Below are 24,297 nucleotides of genomic sequence, written 5' to 3'. Positions count from 1 at the left end.
TTTGATAAATTATGCTACAGATATATATTATCAAATTGGTAATAGCAAAGTAATGACTTATAAAATATATATCTAAAATCAGAGTTGGGCGGTACCACGAAAACTTTTTCTAAGGTACAAGATCCTTTTGTATCTTGTACTCAGTATCTTTTTGACATTTTTAATAAGATACTAATATCTGTATCTAATATCCTTTATTTTGAAAGAAATCTTTTTCATTTTCTTGACAAAAGATACATATTCTTTTTAATATTCATGTTTAAAATTTTACATATCACAGTATATATATCTTATTTTTTTACAGGAAATTTGTATTAATATCAGTCTCCCTTCCCTATCTATGCTAAGAATGAACTAATACTAATATTAAAATGCCTGATTATTATAATTAACTAATTAAATATTTTATTAATTATTATAAATATTCATTCTTCTTATTATTCAATTTTAATATTTATATTATAAAATTTGTAGATTCTTTTAATTCAATAATCATTATATTTTATTTTAAATAAATAAAAATATAAAATCCTTCATAAAAATAATAATAATTAGAATTCAAAAAATTAAAAATAAATTTTATTGTATAAAATATAAAATCCTTCATAAAAATAATAATAATTAGAATTCAAAAAATTAAAAATAAATTCTATTGTATATGTATATATATAATTTAATAATTTTTACTTATAATAATTAATAAAATAGATTATTAACTGGCTACTTAGTTATACTTATATTATATAAAATAATTAATATTACTCAAATGTCGTTTCAAATTTGAACTTGATGATTTGGCACATTTTGCATTTGGTGAGTATTGAATTAGTTCCTTCAATATAGGAACTAACAATAAAATATTTTTCATATTTGGGCCATGGTAATTTTAATTCATCTGATATTGAATTCATAATCTGATGATGATGAAATTATATAATATCCATGCTTACGCTAACCTATTAAATTATTAAAATATAAGTAATATATTAAAATTAATAAACTTAATGGTTCTTAAAAACTTAAAATATGAAAAATGAAAAAGTAAAAACAGCTGATTAAAAAAATAGACTTTTTTTCATAAAAAATTAATTTTTAAAATAAATAAAAATAAAAATATAGTGTTTTTAAAATTGAACGAACGTTAAATTCGAACCCATTCGTCAAAAAAAAGGAACGCGTTCACGTTCAAAATAGAGGTGAGCGCGGGCCTAATTTTTTATTCACCGCCCGCTCACGGTGGCAATAAAAAATATTCACGCTTATCACTAAAAAAATTTTGACCCGACTCTCCCGCTCACGAAAGGCACTATTTTGATGCACGCCCGAAAATTCACGGTGTTTTTAACTTTTTCAAAATTTTAATGCTATATTTTTTACAATTTTTTGAATTTATTCTAATTTCTTTAATTCCATAATAACAAAAAATAAATACATATTATAAATCCAAATTTTTACTTAGAAAAAGAAGAATGTCTAATTTTTTTATTTCAATTGTGTACGCCTTTTCTCTAATAGGCGATTGGCTACAGAAAATGACCTTTCACTAGAAATGGAATTTGCCAGGGCTGACAAAATTTTACCTTCTAATTTTCTCAAAAAAGGAAATAAATTTTCCTGCTTCCAAAACTTCAAAATATTGCCATTGTTATTTGTTTTATGGGATGAATCTTTTAAATTCACAAGCTTTCATCGGTAGATGTTGACGCTTCATCAGAATCATCTAAAAATATGTTTCATTTAGAATATATGGTTTTTTTATGAATGAAGGATATTAGGAAAGTTATAAATGACAATTGGCATTGACTTATGCATATCTAATTTTATATCATTTCCCATTTTCAGATTGTTTTGAAATATCTTCCTTTTCTTCGTCTATTAAAAACTTAAGGCTTTTAAAATTAGGATCTAGAATTAAGCCTACCTTAAGTGCTTGAGAATAAATAAGTAAAAAATCTCGCGACAAAACACCTAAACATATAAAGAAAATAAAACTAGAAGCGTGACACCAGATGTTGTTTATAAAATGCCGGAATATTTTTTGTTTTCAAAAAATTTTCTTTTTGAAAAAAGAACTAAATTAAAAAAAGTAACGTGATTCACGGGAAATTTATGTTTACGCCCTAATTTTTGGGAAAACCCGTCACGCCTAATAATTTAAAATTTATTCACACTCACGCCGTGCCCACCGTGACACGATGGGTCACGCGTAATTTCACGGCCCGCGCCCACCTCTAGTTCAAAGTTCGTTAGGAACTTCGTTCTTTAACAACACTAGAAAATTCCAATGTTGCCAATTGACATTTTCGTCATAATAATCATATTATCATATAAATATTTATTATTTATTAATTTTTTTTAAAAAGTAATAATATATTATAAAAACATTATATAGCTTTGATTTATATTTAATGGCTATCGATTTAAAAAATTACATTTTGGCACATAAAATAAACTACTTTTTAAATTTGTATTTTGATATAATAACAATGATAAAATGCGAAATATACAGTGTTTTGTAAATTAATGTGTTCAAAAATAAAAGGGTTTGTTAGAGAGTTTGAGTTCACATTCCTGCTTAATTGAATTTTCCTGGGGGGGGGGGATTAATAAATTTTTGCCTGGTTCCCTTAGCCTATCAGAGACCTGCAGAGGCACCATTTGGTTTTATATTTTTTAGGCCCGCCTCGGAATTTTTTAAAATTATATTCGACCTGGTATATACAAAAATTCACCTATGAGGTATTTTACCATATTTTTCAGCTAGTATTATCGCTTATTATTTAAAAAATACATGTAAAAAGCTAATATTTTGAGAATATTATATTGAATTTATAAAAATTATAAAACTGTTATTTATAAAAATGGATATTTTTAGCATATACTATATTTTATATTGCATTTATAAAAATAAAACTAATATTCATAAAAATGGTAATAATATTTTGAGCATATACTATATTTTATATTGCATTTATAAAAAATAAAACTAATATTTAATTTATAAAAATGGGAAATATTTTGAGAATATAATATATATATATATATTTTTTTAAACTTTATTATTTATTCATAATCATTAAATTACAGAGGATTAAAAAATATATATTAAAATGGATATATTAAAAATTAAATATAAAAAAAATAAATATATAATATATATATAATCTATGAAGAAATTAAAGGACTATAAAAAAAATATATATTTTAAAAAAGAGGGGGATATATATCATCCAAGAGAAGAGTGAATACTTAAAAAATTAGACCGGCAAATTTCCAGGGAAATCTGCTGGCGAAGAAATTCTTCATTGGGGTCCCCAATTTATAAAATAAAAATAAATCGCTATTTAAGAAAATGCATGTATAATAAATAGTATTTTGAAAATATAATCTAATTGCACAATATTAATATAATTTATTTTATAATATAAATTTTTAACAAAAGAAGATAATTGTATTATATAATATTGTAAAAAAAAATAATGAAAAATGTTGGATTAAAAACTTTCATGACTCAAGGTAAATATAATAAATGCAATAAATATTTGACAGTTTGTAAAGTAAAAAACCAGCATGATTGACGAAACCCTATACTCAAGAAAGATTAAAAATTCACAAATTATCATGAAGAAAGAGAAGCATACTATCAGGTTGAAGATTACTTCTTCTTCCTTCAAGAATTCTCCCAGTAGTGGAAAAATTCGGCTCACAGCTTGCACTTGAAGCAGGAATTGCCAATACCCGTTTTGCCAATTTTGCTAAAAAATTCGCTTTGATGAGCCGCCCACCACTCTAACAAATTATCCACCTTAAATGTTTCATCTATTTTTTTATTTATGTAATTATAATATTCATCATCGGGTATTGACATATTACCAGAATTACCATCGCCCCATTTGTAATAAAACGATTCAGTTTGTTTAAAAACAGTCGTAATTTGACTGGTCGATGGTATTTCATTTACTTCCTGAGCCTCTTGTAATTTAATATTATCTTTTATATAGTTTTCCGTCATCTTGCGATCTGTCCCTGACATCATACGTAATTGCTTGAATTTGGGACAGAGAAAAAGAGAAATAAAATGATACTTGTGTAAAACAAATTTTTCAATTAAAAAATGCTTTATATTAAGTAAAATCAATTTTATTTCTCCTTTTTCGCTTTGAAAGGTATTACAAACTTCAAGAAGTGATATTCCTTTATTTGATTGTTTTGGTAAAATATATTCTAAAAATTTAGATATGAATTATAAAAAAATATATTAATAATACTTGAATATTGGGGCTTATTTAAGTATTCCTTTATTTGATTTGTTTTGGTAAAATATTTTGTAAAAATTTAGATATGAATTATAAAAAATATATATTAATACTTTGAATAAATTTTCAGGAAATTAATAATTAGATCGATCTGTGGGTTTTAGGTAGTGTTAACCATCACCCAATATTATATTAATCATAACTATAATATAATAAAATCTTATAACCATTAACTCATAATGTAAAAATTTTTATAAAAAATATTAAGCCCCGGCCCTGCCCGGATATATTTTAAAAAAAAATTTTTAGGCCCGGCCCGGGTATATTAAAAAAATTTAAAATACGGCCCTGGCCGGGCCGGGCCGCAATCTCTGGCCTATATATAGCTAGAAAATATTCATAAAGGTTAGGAGGTTAATTTTAATAAAACAACTTATTATCATTATTTAAAATGTACGAAATTGGTTACCAATTTAATAAATTGTTATATTGATTCTTGTTTTATTCATAATACATAACATCAATCATAATCAATCACGGAAAAAGATATATAAAGTAGCTAAACCTTAACCAGATATTATATTATAATAAACATACATATAAAATCATCATATATAATTAACGATAAAGTAATTCATAATATATTACATTATAAACATACATATATATTTTAATTATTTCAATCAACATTAAGAAATATATGTAAAATCATTCAATTATAAATATAATTTCTAATTTATTACAACCAAGAAATGATCTTTATATATTGCTTCTTTCCAATAAAATATGAATTTTAGTCATTAGTTTTAGTTTAAAAAATTATAAATGATGTTATTTAACATTTTAAACTCATTAAAATCGCCATATTGAGATTTTTGATATTTTAAAATTCATATTTCCGATTTGGTAAAGTTATATTTTAATTACTTAACAAAAAACATAATTTTCAACCCGACTCCTTCAGATTTTTTAAAAATTTTTATAAAGATTTTGTATATATTAAAATTAAGATCAAAATAAATTTTAGCCTTCAACTTTAAACAGCGGCAAAGATACGGGCCTCTAAATTTCGAAAAAATTGGGCATTTTGGGCAAAATGCACTCTCTAATTATAAATATCTTTAGATACAATTAAGCTAAAAGCTCGTTTAGATTTCTTTATATATATATTAATAATAGGCCTTTAAAATGATGTATGTTAAAAAAATTTAAATGCCAAAAACCGTAAATGATCATAAAATAAAATTGTCATTTTTTTTATTGAATACCTATAGGATTACTTAATAAATATGCAAAATTTCAAGTTGGGTCGAGTGCAGGTTTAGGAAATTTGGTATTTTAATCATTAGTATATTGAAAATATTCTTAATATATATTTATTTTAATTTTTTTGAATATACCCAGGTTGAGCCTAAATTTTTTTTTAAAAATAAATATCTATATTGGGGAAAACTACCCGGGCCGAGGCCATATAATTTAAAACCTAACATTTTAAATTGATCTATAAAAATTAAAAATAAGTGCAATATGATCAGGGTCCTGCCTGAAAATATAAAACCATGCCTCTGGTTGCGGAAAATTTTTTTAAAAAAAAATCCGGGCCGTGCCGTGCAAATGGAATCTCTGCAGGTCTCTGATATTATCAATAATTGTGATATAAATCAAAAGATAGCAAATATTTTATGATTAATATTTAAATGAATATTTATTTAAGCTATGAAAAAGTATTGTGGGGGCGGGGGGGGGGGGCTATTGTTAATAAATTGATGAATTGAAATTAATTTTTTTAAATGAATAGTTATTTAAGCTATGAAAAAGTATTATGGGGGGGACTATGGTTAATTATTTGATGAATTGAAATTAAATTTTTCGAAAAATATATTTCAAGAGTCGTTCTATCTACAGATAACCATTGTTTGAAAGTGATATAATCAGTTGCACTATTGTCAAATGATATCTCATACTTTTCTCTTATATTGTGGAAACCCGCGCAAAATTTCCATTTTCTAAAGTAGCAATCAGGAGTTGCAGGATTACAGAGAGATTGAGCAATATATTTAATCCTGATAATATCATTAAACATTAATTGGGAAAATCTTCCGCCGTTCAACATCAATTTGAAATTTTGATGAATAATGCACATAGCAAGGGTTCCTGGTCCTCAGCTAAAATACATTTTACTAAAAAAAACATATCTCTCCTTTTTATAAACTAAAACAAAACATTGCTATCACAATAATTCGGTACAATTATTTAATGTTTAAATTTGTGTTATTTTAATATATATTTTTAAATAAAAAATGATTTCTTATAAAGTAAATTAAGCCCACTTTTATGTCACCATGTTTTTCTTTTAAAATTAGAATATTGTTCCCTAAGATTGCATAATGAGTCTTCTACAATTGGCACTTCTCTCCTTTAACCTTTATTGAATTAAAATAGTTTTATCCAGGCATTTTACCACTATTTTCATCGGAATTATAAAATTTTTCAATGATATCTATAATATCATCTTGAAAAACATTCCCAGAGGAAGTATCTTTCTTAGACCTTCACAACGTATATAAATGCAAATTTTAGGAACGAAGTATATATTACATAAATAACAATAGTCCTCCACCCTGATTCAATCTTTAAATACATAAAATATTTAAAATATTTTCGCTTAATATCTGATTTATCAAATATTTATTACGAATTTTTACAATTGACTAATGATTAAAATGCCAACCAATTTTTGGAGGCCGATCCGATCCGATAATCCTCGATATTAAATTATCGGCGGATTACCTATCCGATATCATATCTAATTTTGTATTCTGTAAAGATATCAATGGTTTTAATTTTTTAATATACTTTTTATTAGTATAACATCTATAATTTAACTATACCATAACTTATGTCATTCAAATATATCACAATGATCAGTTATAGTTTATATTCAATTCAATTGCAATTCTAAAAGTATATAAAATATTTTTATTGTTAAATCACTTTTTTAAATTATATACATAATAAGTAATAAACAAATATAAAATTTGAAATAAATATTTAACATTAATATATCGAAGATTTCTTTTTAGAAATACCAAAATTTCCAATTTACCAGAGGTCAGACTGTGACGAAGGTAACTGTCAATATCACCAGCTTCGCTAAAAACAGATTCTGAAGAGATTATCGCACACTTTTATAAACAGAATGCGCAAAAAAATAACAATTTGGCATAATTAATTATTATTATTAAAAAAATATACATAAAAATAGATTTCGATTTTATTTATAAAAATAAATGATTTTCGATAAAACTTTTTTAAAAAATTTATAACATTTTATATTTGTTAAAGACGCCACTATATATCGGAGCGGATCAGAAAATTTTATAATATTGGCCGATAATCGATATTTTAAAATGAGTGAAATATCGGCCCGATCCGATAAAAATATCTATGCTTCCCTACTCCTGGCCCAACTTGAAATTTTGCACATTTATTATTAGTCCTATTCTATATATATAAAATTTGAGAGAAAATAAAATGCCGATTTTATTTTATTATCATTACGGTTTTTGGTATTTTGATTTTTTAAACAATATATAACTTTAAAGGTTTACCATTGTGATCGACTTTTAGAGACCTGTATCTCAGCCGCTGTTCCGCTTTTGGAGGTGGAGGCTAAAATTTTCTTTTTCTTAGTTATAATCAGAGACATATAACAAGGACATTTTTGCGTCCCGTTCCAGTTTCGGGCATAAACAATTGTTCCGTCCGGAACGTTCCTAGAAAAATATCTAAATATATTTTTTAAATCTACACATTTTAATTACATCGAAGCAATATTTTCTAATAGATTATCATTTATATTGGTTCATTGTGATGTTAGTAAATTTGAGTGTCGAAAAACAACGTTCAGCACTTACTGACTATATGGAGTTGCTAATATGATTTGGACCAATTCATATAGGATCGAATTTTTATTGGATTCTCAATATTCTAGCAAATTTTTTGATTTATCTAGACGGCTCGAATTTTTTTTTGTAGTTCATAGAATTCATTCTTTTTGTAAGTTTTGCTGTTTTCATTTTTATCCTTGAACCTTAGAAACATTTCTAAATCATCATAATTTGAAAAATTTAATATTAATCCGATTTTTTTAAGAAAAAAGTCTTATATCAACTATTTTTTATTTTCACATTTCATTTTTTTTAAAACACCATTATTATAATATATTAATTTGAATATTATTGTTATTTTAATTTAATAGATTACCATAAGCATGGATATTATTATTTCATCATCATTATCTGATTCTGAAAATTCAAAATCAGATGAATTAACATTACCAAGGCCCAAATTTGATAAATATTTTACAGTAACATCCTATATTGAAGAAACTAATTCAATACTTACCAAATATAAAATGTGCCCAAAAAGTAATATATCAGTTTCAAAATCTTCAAATTCCAATTTAAAAAGACATTTGATTGTAATATTAATTATTTTATATAATATAACTAAGTAAAATCATTAAATTATTTGACCCCAACAATAACGATAGTTATTTTAAAATTAAAAAATTAGTGGACTAAATTATGATCAACTAATGGGATTAATAAAAAGTATTAAAATTAATTACATATATTTTATTTTTTAAAGATTTGAACATATATATAAAGATCAATATGTTCTTTAAGCTTCAATGGCCATGGTTAAAACTTCCATAGAACGAACATATAAAAAATAAACTTATAGCATTATTTAAAAAATGCTTTGAAAACCTTAGAAATGATGCAAAAACTGTTAATTTCGAGATATCCTTTTTTTTGACGAGTAAGTAAAGTTAATTCTCCACGTTAAGAGCTGCTTATTGAGTATAATACCGCAATCCCCTCATCTGCCCCAAGTGTTCCTGTCTATCAGATAAAAATTTTGAAAACAATCGTTATTAAAATTTTAAGAAATTTTTTTATAAATAAAACTATCTTTTTATTCGCTCTATTATATTGAATTTATAATTATATTATCAAAATAAAACTATGTTATATTTTAATATGGCTAATATATTATGTTAAAAACTGAGACATTTATTTATATTAATTAAATTTTTAAAAAAAAATCATAAAATTTTGAACGAACGTGAACACGTTCATGAACATGTTCTTTTTTTTTGAAAGTGAAAGTGAACGCGTTCGATTTTTTTGGAAATGTTTACAGCACTATTATTTTCAAATAACAGGTAACAACTATCATAAGAGTAGAAAATTCTCATTCCCCGTCATTTTTGACGGGCTCAGCAATGCTGACTAACGGGAGCTCTGGTATTCTTTATATATTTTTTATTTTGCTCATCAGGAAAGACGGGATTAAGAATATCTTATGAAGTGTGATTCACAAATTTACCTCTTTTCTAAATTTTAATGTTTTTATAAAATAAAGTATATGTACACAACTAATTACCCCTTAACCCCGTTATTCTTGACGGTTATTACCTAGTTTTTTATAAATGTCATATAATTTGCTTACAATTTATAAACATTTCAATTATCCTTACAAATTTTATATTAAAATTATAATTAACTTTTTTTTCAATATACGTATTCGACACACCTTCCTTTAATAGGCCTAAATCCATTCTGAACTCCCCATACAGGATAGCTATCAGGGATCCAAACCGAACCATTAAACCGCTAAAACCCGGTATTTTTTCTAGCCGAACCTGAACCGAACTGCTTTAATGCCTCTGAACTGGTTCAAGCCTTATTATTTTATACTTATAAAATAATATGTATGTTAAAGTTAATAGTTACTAGTATATTGCAAAAATTTTAATTATATTCGAATTGTTATAAAGATTATTACATTTGATTGATAAGTGTCAGTCATAATTTCTATAAATTTACTATATTGCCATTTTACAACATTTTTTAAATATTTTAAACTTATAAATTATCCTAGAGAAAAATTATATTATAAATGGCACAGCAATATAATATTACTGATTGTCAAATAAATACGAAAGGTCGAACAAATCTTGAGCGTCACATAAAACGAAACCACCCTCTAGAATTCGATAAAATTAACAAAATATCACAATAGCCTAATAAAATTAAATAAAAGATGTCATCAAGCCAACAAACAATAGAAGAAACATTAAAAGAACAAGCAATATCATTAAAACTAAATAAAAAAAATAATAATCGATGCTTTTACTGAGTTGATCACCTTTAATTGCAGACCATTCAAGCAGCATACAGTGAACCTTATTTTACAGCTTTGGAATGGGAAGCATTTATAGGGTTAATAAACATCCTAAAATTTAAAGTAGCTACCAAGAACTTACAACTTGAGCAGCTAACTTTATGGGATTTTTATGGCATATTGCTAAAGGTTAAATTAGAAATTTCTATTTATACTTCACCCTTTGCTGGTTCAATAATAGATGCTCTAAATTTTAAAATGAAACAACAATGCCTTTTTATCATGCCTATATCTAGATTTAAGGTATGTTTTAAAAATATTATATTATATCTTGTAATTAATTTAAATAATAATTTTATTTACATTAATTATTAATTTATTTTACATTACATATTTTTCTATCTATTTATTAAAAATAATAAGATTTTCTTAATGATATTTTTAACTTTTATTATATAGATACAAAGTGCTTTTGACTTAAGAAAAAAACCAAGGCAGAGAGCATATTATTAAAATATGGCATAACATGGAATTAAACTTTGTTTTAAGAGTGGTGGATTTTAGTGAAGGTGAATCAATGCCGGTTAATATACTTAAAATGATTTGGTAGAAAGTCTTCTTTTAAGAAAAGATGGTAACAAACAAAATCTGTTACAAAAATCGGAGAATATTAGAAATATTTTAGTTAATTTATCTAAAGAAAGGTTAAATAAAAAATATGAATATTTTAAACTATTGGAGAGATCAGAGTAATTGATACCCAGAATTATGAAAATTCTCTGATATCATAGTGCCAGCTACCTAATTTAGTGCGGAAAGATGTTTCAACAATTAAATTTATACTATCTCCTAGTTAAATATTATTTTATGTACACTTAATAAAAATTAAGGTTTTATGTATGTATTTTTTATTTTAATGATGAAATAAAATATATATTCTTCCCTATACATAATTCGAATGTAGGTTTGAATACAAAAGTGTTATAACCGGTTTTTCGAGGTTCGAACCGATCCGATATTATTATTTTTACCGAACCTGAACCTGGAACCGTTATTTTTATCTGAACCGAACTAATATTCGTTTCGGTTTGAATCCCTGATAGCTAGCTATACGTTTGACTGATTCTAAAACATTGAGTTATCCCCATCTTTTGCGAAGGCCACTACTAAATACTTCTTTTGTCACATTGTCTACGATCAAACCTCTATGAAACGGTAATCTCTTGTAACGATAACAATTTCTTGTAACAAAGATTTCTTATACGATAACTACTACCTGTATCTTAACGACCTCTTATAACAATAGATTTCTTGTAACGATAACGATCTCTTGTAGCAAATTTCTTTTAGTTATTACGATGTTTTGTGACAAATTTCTTTTAGCTAAAACGATCTCTTGTAACTAAACGACTAATTCTATACTCTTTTGAACATGCGTTACTTCTACTATAGCTACTAAAATATGCTCTTCCGTTTCTTCTACGACCATTTGCCTGGATATTGTAACAATTTATCTTAATTGATCTTATTCTTTGTCTTAAGGTCGATGGTCATTTCATAAATCCCCCTCCCCTTTTTTAGAATTTCTTTGCTGAGTTAATTAGACTGAAGTTTTAGGCCTATAGTACATACGGTTTCGGCACCAATGCTTAAACAAGTAATGTTTATTATGAACCAAGATTGAAGATGCCAAATTAAATTATTAAAATATATAGTTAATCAAATCATTCTAAAATAAAATAAATTAATTAAACGGAAAATTTGCTTACAATTTAAACATTTCAAATATCCTGTCAAATTTTATATTTATCTTTAAAATTATAATTAACTTTTCTTTTTCAATACACGTATTCGACACCGACTTTGAAATGAGATTAAAAAAATGGTTGATTGGATGATAAACGAAGATGGCATCTTTCCATTAAATTGATGGATAGATGATTTCTGCTCATCTCAATTATTGTAACCCTGTTGATGTAATGTCATGGAGTTTGAAAGGAAAGAGAAAGATCGAAAATATGAATTGCGCGGTTTTTCATCAATAAAATCATACGAAATTTTTCGGCTCGGCCCGGATTTTATATTTTCTGCCGTCCCTGATTTTTCTAAAATATTTTTTATAATATACGGGCCCCGGTATTTTTAAAAAAAAGTATTTTCGACCCAACGCGGGTATTTAAAATTTTTTTTAGGCCCGGTCCGGGTATATTTAAAAAAAAATAAAATACGGCCCGTGTACCCGGTCTTAGGGTCTGGTCTACAGGTCTGAGAAAAAGTAACAAAATCGACTATTTCATTGATGCAGGTATTATAATTTTATCAAAATTGTATTAAATTATTTTGTAGCCATAGTAAACTCATATTTGATTAGCCTTGTATGACTATGGAAGACTTTAGTAGGGAATTAATATCTGGTATGCTGGCAGAAATGGTATTTTATATGGAAAGCTTACCAAAAGTAATAAAAAGAGTTTCCTTGGGGGGTTAGGAAATATGCCGCCCCATTTATCTATAAAATCAGTTCAAAGAAGAAGGTATACACATTGCTTAGCTGTTAATAATGGATATCGCTCAGATTAGTTATTTTCTGTTCGTGATGAAATTGTTTTAAACCATTTTATGAATAAAAAATCATAAATTATTTATATGCACAATGGGATATCAGATGTCCCACTTTAATTTTTGTAATATCTTATGAGATATTTCTAAAAATAAAATTATAACGAAATTATAGATTTTTACTGATATTTTCAATAAAAATTTTACCTCTCATAAATTTCTGTGGAAAATGGGTATGGTTTGGAAGACAATTTAAAGAAAAAGGTTATTGGCAAAATAAGAAAAAATTAACATGCTAGAATGGAAAATATAGAAAAGTTAAATATCTGGTTTGTGAAAATATTTAATGTCACATTAGTATATATTAATTTTTCGATGAATTTTCTGAACCACAAAAATAAAGCGAATTAAAAACAAGACGTTGCACTTTAAGCGTATAGTGAGCAAGCGTTTGGACTTATTAATTCTGAAACCTTATACCGAACCATTAAGTCGCGCTTAGTACATTTTATTGTTTATTCTGTTGGGGAAAAAATGTCAAAATTTGCATTATGCCAGACTAAATATGTGTTATGCTTTAATATTTAGTTCTTTACTTATTAATTCTCAATCAATTTCGCCAGTCAAAAAAAGTAACCAGGTATCAAGCCAAATAATTCTGATATCATGTCTTAAGCGTGGAGAGGTCCGACCAAAAATATAAATTATAACATTTTAAAAATTAGGTTTAACTTTACTATTTTTTATTGTTTGTTTAGGAATATTTTCGTTTGGGGAATTTTTTTCCGGGGATAAAAATATAAATTATAACATTTTAAAATTTAGGTTTAACTTTACTACTTTTTATTATTTATTTGGGAATATTTTCATTTGAGGAATTTTTTTCTGGGAATATATTTATGGATAATAATTTTTCCTATTTAATTTTCTAAAAAAAATAAATTATATTTTTAGGATATATTTTTTTACGTGGATTTTCTGTCATTCGTCTACACCACTGTCTTTATGAAAATTTTAAAAATATCTTATATCAATATTTTATTATTAATAATATTTTTTATTATAGAGATGTACGTACGTTATTCATCATACATTGAATAATTTTAAAAAAAACTAGGTATACCTGCTATCAATTCATCCATATGGTTGTCGAGTTATTCAACGAATCTTAGAACATTGTTCCTCTAGTCAGGTTAAATTAATACTGGAGGAAATGCACGAGAACATTGAAAAATTGGTTCAAGATCAATATGGTAATTATGTAATACAACATGTTCTTGAACATGGACAGCTTGACGATAAAAGCAAAATTATACAATCATTGCGTGGTAAAATAGTTCCTCTGAGCCAACATAAATTTGCTAGGTTAAATATTTAAAAAATTAGAAGATAATGTTTTGTCTATAATTATTTATTTATATAGTAATGTTATAGAAAAATGTATTATTCATTCTTCGAGGGTGGAAAAAATGATGCTTATTGAGGAAATATGCAATACAGGCGAAGGGTATTTATTAATTTTTATTACATATATAAAATATTTATTATTTTGACAGGGTATCGTACTGAACCTTGAAATAGTAATCAACCATTAAAATAAAATAATAAAAGGAAAGAACTGAACCGTTAATAGATATTTTCGAATTGTTTAATGTCGTTTTAAATAATCATAATTATAAAAAATCCAAAACTTATAAAAAAAATCGCCGACATGAATTGCTAAACAGATAAATTTGTCCCAAAATAACCGGAACGAAACTAAATCGTTGTATAAGAAATATAGTAGCTACACCTTGTTTTATAATTTAAAATATATAATATTTTGCTTATATTAGGAGCAACTGCGCCCTATTGATAATGATAAAAGACCAATTTGCAAATTATGTTATTCAGAAAGTCCTTGAGTTGTCAGATTGCAATCAAAAAAAACTTTTGCTTCATCGGATTAGGCCCCATGCTATTTCGCTTCGCAAATTTACCTACGGAAAACACGTTCTAACTAAACTCGATAAATTTTGCTTAGCTGCTGCTCATGCATCTACCCCCTTGACTTCCCTTGAACATGATGATTGTTGTTCTAATAATTTATCATTGTCACCTTCTTCCATCAATTTAGTCTAATTATCATATACATATGAATTCAGTTTATTAACTTAAATTTTTCAACAATTTAATTACTAAATAATTTAAAATGGATATATTTTAAAATAATCACATAATAAATCATGTAATAGCTTTAAATTGTTTTTCATATTATTTTATTTTGATAGTTTTAAAATAATTATTTTCTAATTAATGAATTTTTAAATAATGATTTTGGTTTAAAATAATTAATGATATTTATGATGGTTAAATTAATTTCGTTATCTAACTTAAATCACTCAATATGTAAGGCTCTTAAATAATATTGATTTGTTTATAATCTATATTTCGGTGCTAAGGATTCATTAAATAAACCTTCCTCTATTTTATTCATGATATTACGATTTTTAATTCTTTGCTTACATTTTTTAAAATATTTGCATTTAAAATGTATATATTTTGATATTATTTTTAAACAATTCGCTAGAAGACTACATAAAATAAATTTATTTATGCGAATAATGCGTTATATCATTTGTATTTATTATATAGTGATTATATTATTTTTTTAAATTTATATTGTATCATTTGTAAAATTGTTACCATTTAAATTTAGCAACATTTTGTAAAATAATGAAAATTATCATTCATGTTTATTTTTATTTTATAAAATTTTAATGCTTATACAATATCCTGATAATATTTAAAGAATATTTTTGGTTTATTATAATGTAAAGACCACTTTTATGTAAATTATTTTTTGTAATATACATTGTTAGTCAGTCTATATTATATGACTAATATTCATATTTAGCTTCAATTTTTATTTTTAACGCCTTAGGTAAGAATATTTATAATATTTCTTTCTATTATATATTGTAAATTTTTACCCATATTTTTTGTATTAGAATATAATGATTTATTCGTGATGATTTTTATTAATAAAATATTTTCAAAAATAAGTTATTGTAACTTCCAGACGATATGAATTATTTTTAACAATATTATTGTGCTGTAAACGTTACTACAAAAAAGAAGCGCGTTACCGACCGTTACTTAAAAAAATTAAATATATACAAAAATAATATTTATTTTTTTCCTACAATATATAATAAGATAAAACTATACAAAAAGAATATATAAGATCGTTTTATAAAAAAATATTCATATATTTAATTATAATATAAATAAAATTATGCAAAAATAATATATTATAAGATAACATCTTTATGTAACAATTTTTTATTTATTTTTAGCAACAATTGATTTCAAAATTTTGATCAGACAAACAAGAGCGCTTAGTGCTCAACACAGCTGGTTAAAAAATGGGATGTTATATATAGTATTTGAACAATAAAAAAATCTATAATGAAATTCTCTGTAAAATTTTGTTATTAGATAAATCCTGACTACGCCACTATTTCAAATATATATATTATTTATAAGTTTTTTAAAATCACTATTTTTTATTCTTTAAATTTATTAACAATTATAGTCAAACCAATAGCAATAATAAAACAAGAAATGATATAAAAACTCTATATATTACTTTGAACCAAAGTCAATATTTTGTTAATCTTGGGATTTAAATGTTGGTTCCCAGCCCAATACTGTAGTGTAATTTAATTGCTTATGTGCCGATCCATATATTTTTCACCGATCAAATATTGCTTCAAAATCGATCCGATATTTATATTGATATTTCCCCCTCCCCCCTTTAAACCAAATGTAATTAAGAAATCAATATTTATGCAAAAAATCAAATTATGCATTTAATTTAATTTTTTTTATTTCTAATTGAGACTATAATAAAAAACATATATTTGATAATATATCCATTTTATGTTGGTATGAATAATAATTGTATTTAATATATAAAATTATAACATATTAGATTTTTTTTAATAAATACGAGAGCCTCATTTTTTTAATTATAATTGGAGTTGTTAAAGTATCTAGTGGATACTATATCTAGATTAGTTATCAGCATCGGACCTAATTTTTCAAGCTTGGCCCAAACCCAATTTTTTTTAAAAAATGTTTTGCCAGACCGGCCCGAATTTATTTAAATATAGAAATGAATTCTTTCAAAATAAAAGATATATGTCATATGGCGTCTAGTTTCTATAAATAAAATCCCATATTTTTACTTATAAAATTCAACATAAAATTTTTAAATTTAGTATTTAAAAAATTTTCAAGGCCCAACCGGGCCCATAAATTTTTTAAAAAAAGAGGCTCGGCCCATAGCCCGTTCGGACCGGGCCGGGTAGTAGCCGTGCCTATTTTTGCAGATCTCTAATCCATATACCAAAATGTATCTGTATCTAGATAGAGGTATCTGTTTTTAGATACAAATCTGTGAAGTTGGCGGAACGATCTGAGGATCAATTAATAAAACCTATGACAATATTTAGAGTCTTAATTGATCTTCAAACTAGACATCAGCGGAATTAAAGGTTAATGAGTTATAAGGAAAATGTGAAATTTTGAAGCTGACGGAACGATTTGAGGTAAATTACCGAAACCTATACCATTGTGTAGCCCGTTAATTGATCTTCTAACCGGAAAGCAGCGGAATGAACCGTTACTGGGTTATGAGCAAAATAAGAAAGTGTTAAAACTTTGCCAAAACCGAAAATATAAAAGATTGTAATCTGAAACTTGGCAATTATGTAGTATTCAATGTGTACATTAATAATCTTTAAACCGGATATCGATATCACTAAGCGTAACCGAGTTATAACCTTTTTAAAAACGCAAAGTTACCGGAAATATTTTTATAAAGTGAGTATCAATTACCGAAAATTATGCCAATGTGTAGCCCATTAATTGATTCTCTATATTCAACGGAATGTCAAAAAAATTAAAGGAAAGTGAGTTATCAACAATAAATATTTCAAAGTCAAATTTAGACCTGTCAAATTTGCATTAAAGATGAAACTTATATCATTTTTTACTTATATCATTTTTTAGTGCTCGGTTGATAACAAGTGCTTAAGAAGTTTAATAGCCGAAATCAAAATGTAAAATTTATTAACAAAATTATTTTAAAAAGAGTCGGTACACCAAAACAAAATCTATAAAAGTGACAAACATCCTATTTTTGCCATTATTTAGTGATAGTAAATTTTTTTGAGAGTAATAAATATTTAAAGGTCAAATTTGTATCTCAGAAATCATGGACTGCCCTATTAAATTTTTTCGATTTGCGAAGCCAATAATAAAGCTCGAAAGCCTATTATGTTACTCTTATAAAAGTCTAGTCCTTTGTTTTTTGATAGATCTTAACATTTTTAAAAAAATATATTCGAAAAATGTAATATTAATTTTGAATTACAAATGTCTATCTAGAAAAATTATATATTATTTAATTTAGCCAAGTATATCGGCCTTTTTGACTTGTACTTATCGTTATATTTTAATCTAAGCTGAAGATTTTTTATATAATATAATATGAAGTAATGGTGAATAATAATTACGAATAGTAATATATTAATCAAAAAAAGCAAAAACAATGAAGGTAATTTGTTAATCGCAATATATATCTATTATAAGCGTGGGGGCGTTGTGTTCTAATTAATAATTGTTGAAATTTTTCGGCTTGAGTATCCTTGGATATTTCATAGGAGATATGTGGAATTGATTGAGACTTCATCCAATCGTCAGGTTGTTATTATTTCTATGAGCAGGCCAGATATAAAAGGGGAGGGGGGGGGGGTTCTATTGTTTCTAAACCGAAGAGGGATATCTCTAAGTTGGCTTGGTCACTAATGTTGTTGATAATGCTAGTTTCGTTGGCGTTATTCGTGGGTAGAAGCGGAAATATATAAGATCCAAGTTCGTCGGCTGGATTGTCCGTACTTAATTTAAATTTAAGGTGATAAGTCCTCTAACGAGTGGAATGAGAATTGCTCGAGGACCCAGATTGTGGATGATGGTTCCGACATTCCTGAGATCAATGAGAGTATGGATGGTTTCCGATCCGAATAGTGAGGCATTGGTTTTAATCATTTGGGTGGCATTGGGCGCGGTCGCCGGTTCAATGTCTTGATGATTCGTCGGCAGGTATGTCATCTGTGGGCATCCATTGGATATTTTGCAATATGGCCGTGAAATTAGGGAAGTCAAGTCTTATAAAAATCTGAGTAACGACGATCTCGATTGCGGGGGAATCTGAATCCGCCTTTCTTGTATACTTAAGAGCAGCGCTGCTTCGGTAAAAGACACCGACATGTTATCATAACCCCAGAATGTTAGTACGATGAAGTCATTGGAAGCGTCTTTGAATTGACTTAATTATCCGCCTATTATTTTTTATTTAGTTTATATAAATACAAAGTCGGTAACTATTTTTCAAAATAAATAACATCTTGATTTATTAAAATATATTAATTTATAAAAAAAACCAATAATCTTTTTTAAATATAAAAGAATGTAAACAAGATAAAATTTTATAAAAAAAACAATTTTAATTTTACAATTAAAAATATTTTTTTGGAAATCTACCATGTGTGTATAACATTATAGGGATAGGCGATTAATTATCACGTATCACTTTAAATACATAATAAGGTACTCCAAAAATAAGAAATAATACAGATGAAACTACAGTTGCGGCAATTGTAATCACTTATCTTGTAGTACAACATTCACACAGATACTTATCATCATAATGTTGGTAGAATCTTTTTCCCATAATATTTAACGACTCTAATATAAATGAAAACTATACTTGTAGAACAAAAATGAGCAAGGCTATCAATGTTTTAGGACCTGACGATTTGAAACCATATATAAATATAGCAGATTCGAGATTAACAATAAATTGCATGTCAGCTTTCTGATCTGATAATGCCTCAGTGAATTTGGTAAAAACAGAGTGTATTTACAGAATTGAGTCAGCACAATGTTGGTTGCGATATGTTCCTAACACCCGCCGGAATTTTAAAATTTTATAAACTTTTAAAAAAATATTTCTTAAATAAAGATTATAAAAACTCCTAATATTTTGAAAGTTTTTTTCAATAATGAATGGCAGAGGTATATTTAGGAATGATTTCACATGTAGGAAATCTACTACTAGCTGTTAATGTGTAGTTGCAATCAGAAGAATCTTAACAAAGATTCACAAAATTATGCTTCAGATGTGTTCATCTTTACAGAAAAAAGACAATAAATTTTATGGCGACATTGCTAAAACTTAATTATATTTTATTTGAGATTTAAATTATAGAACTAAATGTTTACCGTCGATATTGAGATTAGTGATCTGCATCGGGCCTAATTTTTTAAGCCCGGCTTTAAAATGGTTATGCCGACCCGGCCCAAAATTTTTTTTAAAAGTTTTGCCGGCCCGGCCCGAACCCGAAATTTTTTTAAGATAATTAACCGGCCCGACCCGAATTTATTTAAATTTAGAAGTTAACTTTTATAATTACTCAAAATAAAAGACATATGTTATATGGCGTTTAGTTTCAATAAATAAAATCAAAAATTTTTATTTTACATAAAAAATTCAATATAAAATTGATAAATTTAAAAAAAATTTCAAGTTCCGACCTGACCCGGCCCAATTTTTTTAAAAAATATTAGGCCCGCCCCGAACCCAATTATTTTAAATATAATATGGCCCGAGCCCGGCCGGACTCGGGTCGGGTGCGGGCCTAACTTTTCAGATCTCTAATTGAGATATTTATAAAATTCCTGGCATGACATATTATATATTTGTTTAATCATTAGCTCGGCCTCTAATGTTGTTAAAGCAATCCGATTTCTCTCCTTTTTCCAGGCAATCCTCATCAGGCTAAAAATGCGCTCGGATGAGGCATTAGAATGAGGTAATGAGAAGACATACTCGCATATTTTTTCCAAGCATGGGGATTTATCGTTATTACGAAAAAATTCTACCCATTTCTCTTCTGCTTTTAGACCATCTAACTTTAAGTATTTTGGCGAATCATAAAAAATAGAGAGAATTACAATCTCCTCAAACAAGAAATCAATGTCTTTCGGTATTTTTAATATATTTATTATTAAAAACCATCAATTGATGATTTCTGTTCCAAGGTCATAATATTTATACATTTGTAAATAGAGTTATTAAAATCAACTTTTGATTATAAATATTCTAAAATTGTCTTAATAAAAATATTCATTTAAAATGTATTAATTAGAGTATTATTTGAACATTTTAATATAATATTTTTAGCAATAGCGCCTTAAAATTTATTATCAATTTTTAACTGTAGAGATGAACAGAGCTGTAGCATGATTTTATGAATCTTTTTATTAAAGAATATTCTGATTGCAACTGAATATTAACTGCATGAAGTAGATTTCCTACATGTGAAACGAATCCCAAATATGCTTCTGCCATTTCATACTTGTAAAAATTTTTAAAAATTTTAGGACAGCTTTTAAAATCTTTATTTAAGAAAAGTATTTTTTTAAGGGTTTGTAAAATTTTAAAATTCTATCGATGGCAGGTATTAATGACAACCACCTGATAGGTATATATCGCAACAACTCACACCATTTCAAGTCAGACCACTTTTTCCAACTTTTTAAATTCATTAACTCTTTTAGTTGATGAACTAAATTCGTTAAAACATTTCATCACAATTATTTAGACACCCACAGATAGTAAATTTATTGACTTCTAACAAGAATTATGTAGTATATGGCATATACAGCCAATTGATATTAATTCATTATTGTGCTGCCTCAATTCGGTAACTTTGGTTTTTGCCAAAACAGAGGAATTATCAACGCAGAAAGCTGACATGCAAATCATTGGTAACCCTGAATCAGCTATATTTACCATATGTGGCTAACGACATCGTTGGATTTTTCACTATCCGAGGAAAATTTTTTAACAGTTTTATGGAAATGTTCTTATTCTTGTTGAAATAGCGAAAGATCAAGGGAAATGTTTTAATATTTCCCTTATTAGATGCATCTGTTAGAATTGAAAATGGATGCCCATCTTTTAAATCGCCTAGAATTGACCTCTAGGATTCAGGTACTAAAACACTTGTGATAGCCTTGCTCATTTTTGTTCTGGCTCAAGAAAGGTTTGCACATATATTGAAGTCGTTAAATATCATGAGAAAAAGATACGACCCACATTGTGATGATATAGCTCTGTGAATGTTGAACTAGATGATTGTATACGATTTCCGCAAATGTAGTTGCATCTGTATTATTTATTATTTGAGAATATTTTTGTATTGCAATCGATGTTGATATACTCCCCTGTACTGACTTATATGAATGAAATGATGTTGATTTATTATTGGATAAAAATAAAACAGAATTGAAAGAAATTTACAAACTAGACATGTTTTTCGAATAAATATTTAAAATTATTAAAAATATAAAAATCATCAATTAATGTCTCTCAAAATTATTATTTATATATTAAAAATGTTAAAATACTAAAAAAATAAATTGCGAGAAATTAAAAAATTGCAGTAGATTTTAGCGGGAGATTTCCAGTTGCGGTAGTTTTGCGGGAGAGAGATGTCTGCGTGTAAACTAAAAAATTGCGGGAGTTTCCCACTGATGGGGGAAGACATGGCAACCCTGATTATGATCATTAATTAATCATAAAATATTTTATAAACAAAATAGTGGTGTATTAATTGTATACACTGTTTTTAACTACCTCCCACTCTAAATATTTTGGCATTGGTTTTTTCCTAAATATATTCTTTGCAAATCATCATTCTTTTAAGACATCCCCTTATCGTCATCAATCTTAATCTCTTTTTTCTCACTTGGAATCAATTCATTTTGTTTTATACTTTTCGCCTTCGATTTGCTATTTCAACCCATAAGTGCCCTCCAAAAAGGACTTAATTAACATAATAACAAATATATTAAGTCCTGTAGAAGTATAAAGTTTTCTTTCAATCTGTCGACAAAAACAAGAATGCTTGAGTTTATGTCATTTTACAGAACCCAAAAAGTATACACATAATAACATAATGAATGTATTTGCTATTAAATTCTAATTCATCATGTTCTTTAAAAATATGCCTGCATTAATACAACTTAATTTATTCATATTTATCTTTTCAAAAAATGAATATGTCACCATAGTTCACTCAACAAAGAAAATACTTGTTATAGAAATTCAAAATGCCTAGCTTTTATCATTTTTATTATAAAGGCAATTAATCTTTGCAAAATTACAATTACTCTTAACAATAATCATCGATTCAGAATGCAGATTCATTAAGGCAGCTGTAAATGATGAAATAATTTTTGTATTTATATATATCAGAGACCTGCAGACTGACTTAATATTTTAATTTTTTTTAAATATACCCGGGCCGGGTCTAAAAATATTTTTAAAAAATACTCTACTTTAAAACCAAATATTTTGAATTATATATTTTAAAAAAAATCTATGCCAAGGACTAAAAATTTTTTTTAAAAAAAAATCCGAGCCGGTTCTGTAAAAAACCTAAAAAATTTTGAAAAAAAAATCCGGGTCAGGACAAGCCGTACAAATGGTACCTCTGCAGGTCTCTGATATATTATAATTATTTATAGACAAAAGAAAAATATTTAAAGCTTTTTAAACACTATGAGATTAAATGAGTAAACTTTACCATCAGATATAGTTTACAAAGCTAATGCCTCTAAAACTAACACACAAGCAAGAAACACCTATTCATTTATTGATTTTCTTGTCTAATATTATGAAGATTAGCTTAAACACAAAATTTTTGATTTTTCAAACATCTGAAGATCCCAAAATTCTATTTTAAGTGATATTTTGAATAACACTAACCTAGCAGGTGACTGCAAAAAAAATCAATAATAAAATATTTAAAGTCAATGTTTTAGATTATGAGTATTTAGTTGGCAAAATGGTTCCTTATAAACACCAAGTTAAATTTTCTATATATATAACACCGTAATCAAGAAATGAACGTTTTCGTATATTCTTAATGTTAATTTTGATTTTTCCTATCAACTTTCCTATCATCTTAATGTTAATTTTTTTAAGAAAATTTTTTAAACATCACGGGATTCGAACCCATGACTTAACGTTTTAAAAACGTTCTTCCCACTCAGCAACCTTCTATATTAAATTTTGTAATATAATCTTTTTAATATATGTTATTAATTTGTTATTAACATATTTTTCGATTAATTTATATAATTTAGATCTTATTGTGTTATATTAAAA

General features: G+C 26.3%; 1 protein-coding gene and 1 long non-coding RNA gene across 6 annotated transcripts in view; one reads left to right on the top strand and one right to left on the bottom strand.

The window, feature by feature from the left end:
- Nucleotides 1–16,466, top strand: part of LOC135927762 (pumilio homolog 2-like) — a 64,861-nt gene extending 48,395 nt beyond the window's left edge. For both annotated transcript variants that reach the window (XM_065463922.1, XM_065463924.1), the window contains 3 exons: nt 14,128–14,375; nt 14,434–14,517; nt 14,846–16,466. In XM_065463922.1, the coding sequence (XP_065319994.1) occupies nt 14,128–14,375; nt 14,434–14,517; nt 14,846–15,131 (618 nt within the window). In that variant the 3' untranslated portion in view covers nt 15,132–16,466. The remainder of the gene's footprint in view (nt 1–14,127; nt 14,376–14,433; nt 14,518–14,845) is intronic.
- Nucleotides 16,467–18,491: 2,025 nt separating this feature from the next.
- The window catches only part of LOC135927827 (uncharacterized), a 29,548-nt gene continuing 23,742 nt past the window's right edge, over nt 18,492–24,297 (bottom strand). For 3 of the 4 annotated variants that reach the window (XR_010572186.1, XR_010572187.1, XR_010572188.1), the window contains exon 5: nt 18,492–19,399. This is a non-coding gene — a long non-coding RNA (uncharacterized LOC135927827). The remainder of the gene's footprint in view (nt 19,400–24,297) is intronic. The other variant, XR_010572189.1, reaches the window with a different exon arrangement.

This window comes from Gordionus sp. m RMFG-2023, chromosome 4 (assembly GCF_954871325.1).
Source record: "Gordionus sp. m RMFG-2023 chromosome 4, tfGorSpeb1-WG-v2, whole genome shotgun sequence".
Classification (NCBI taxonomy): domain Eukaryota; kingdom Metazoa; phylum Nematomorpha; class Gordioida; order Chordodea; family Parachordodidae; genus Gordionus; species Gordionus sp. m RMFG-2023.
This window is presented reverse-complemented; position numbering and strand designations above follow the sequence as displayed.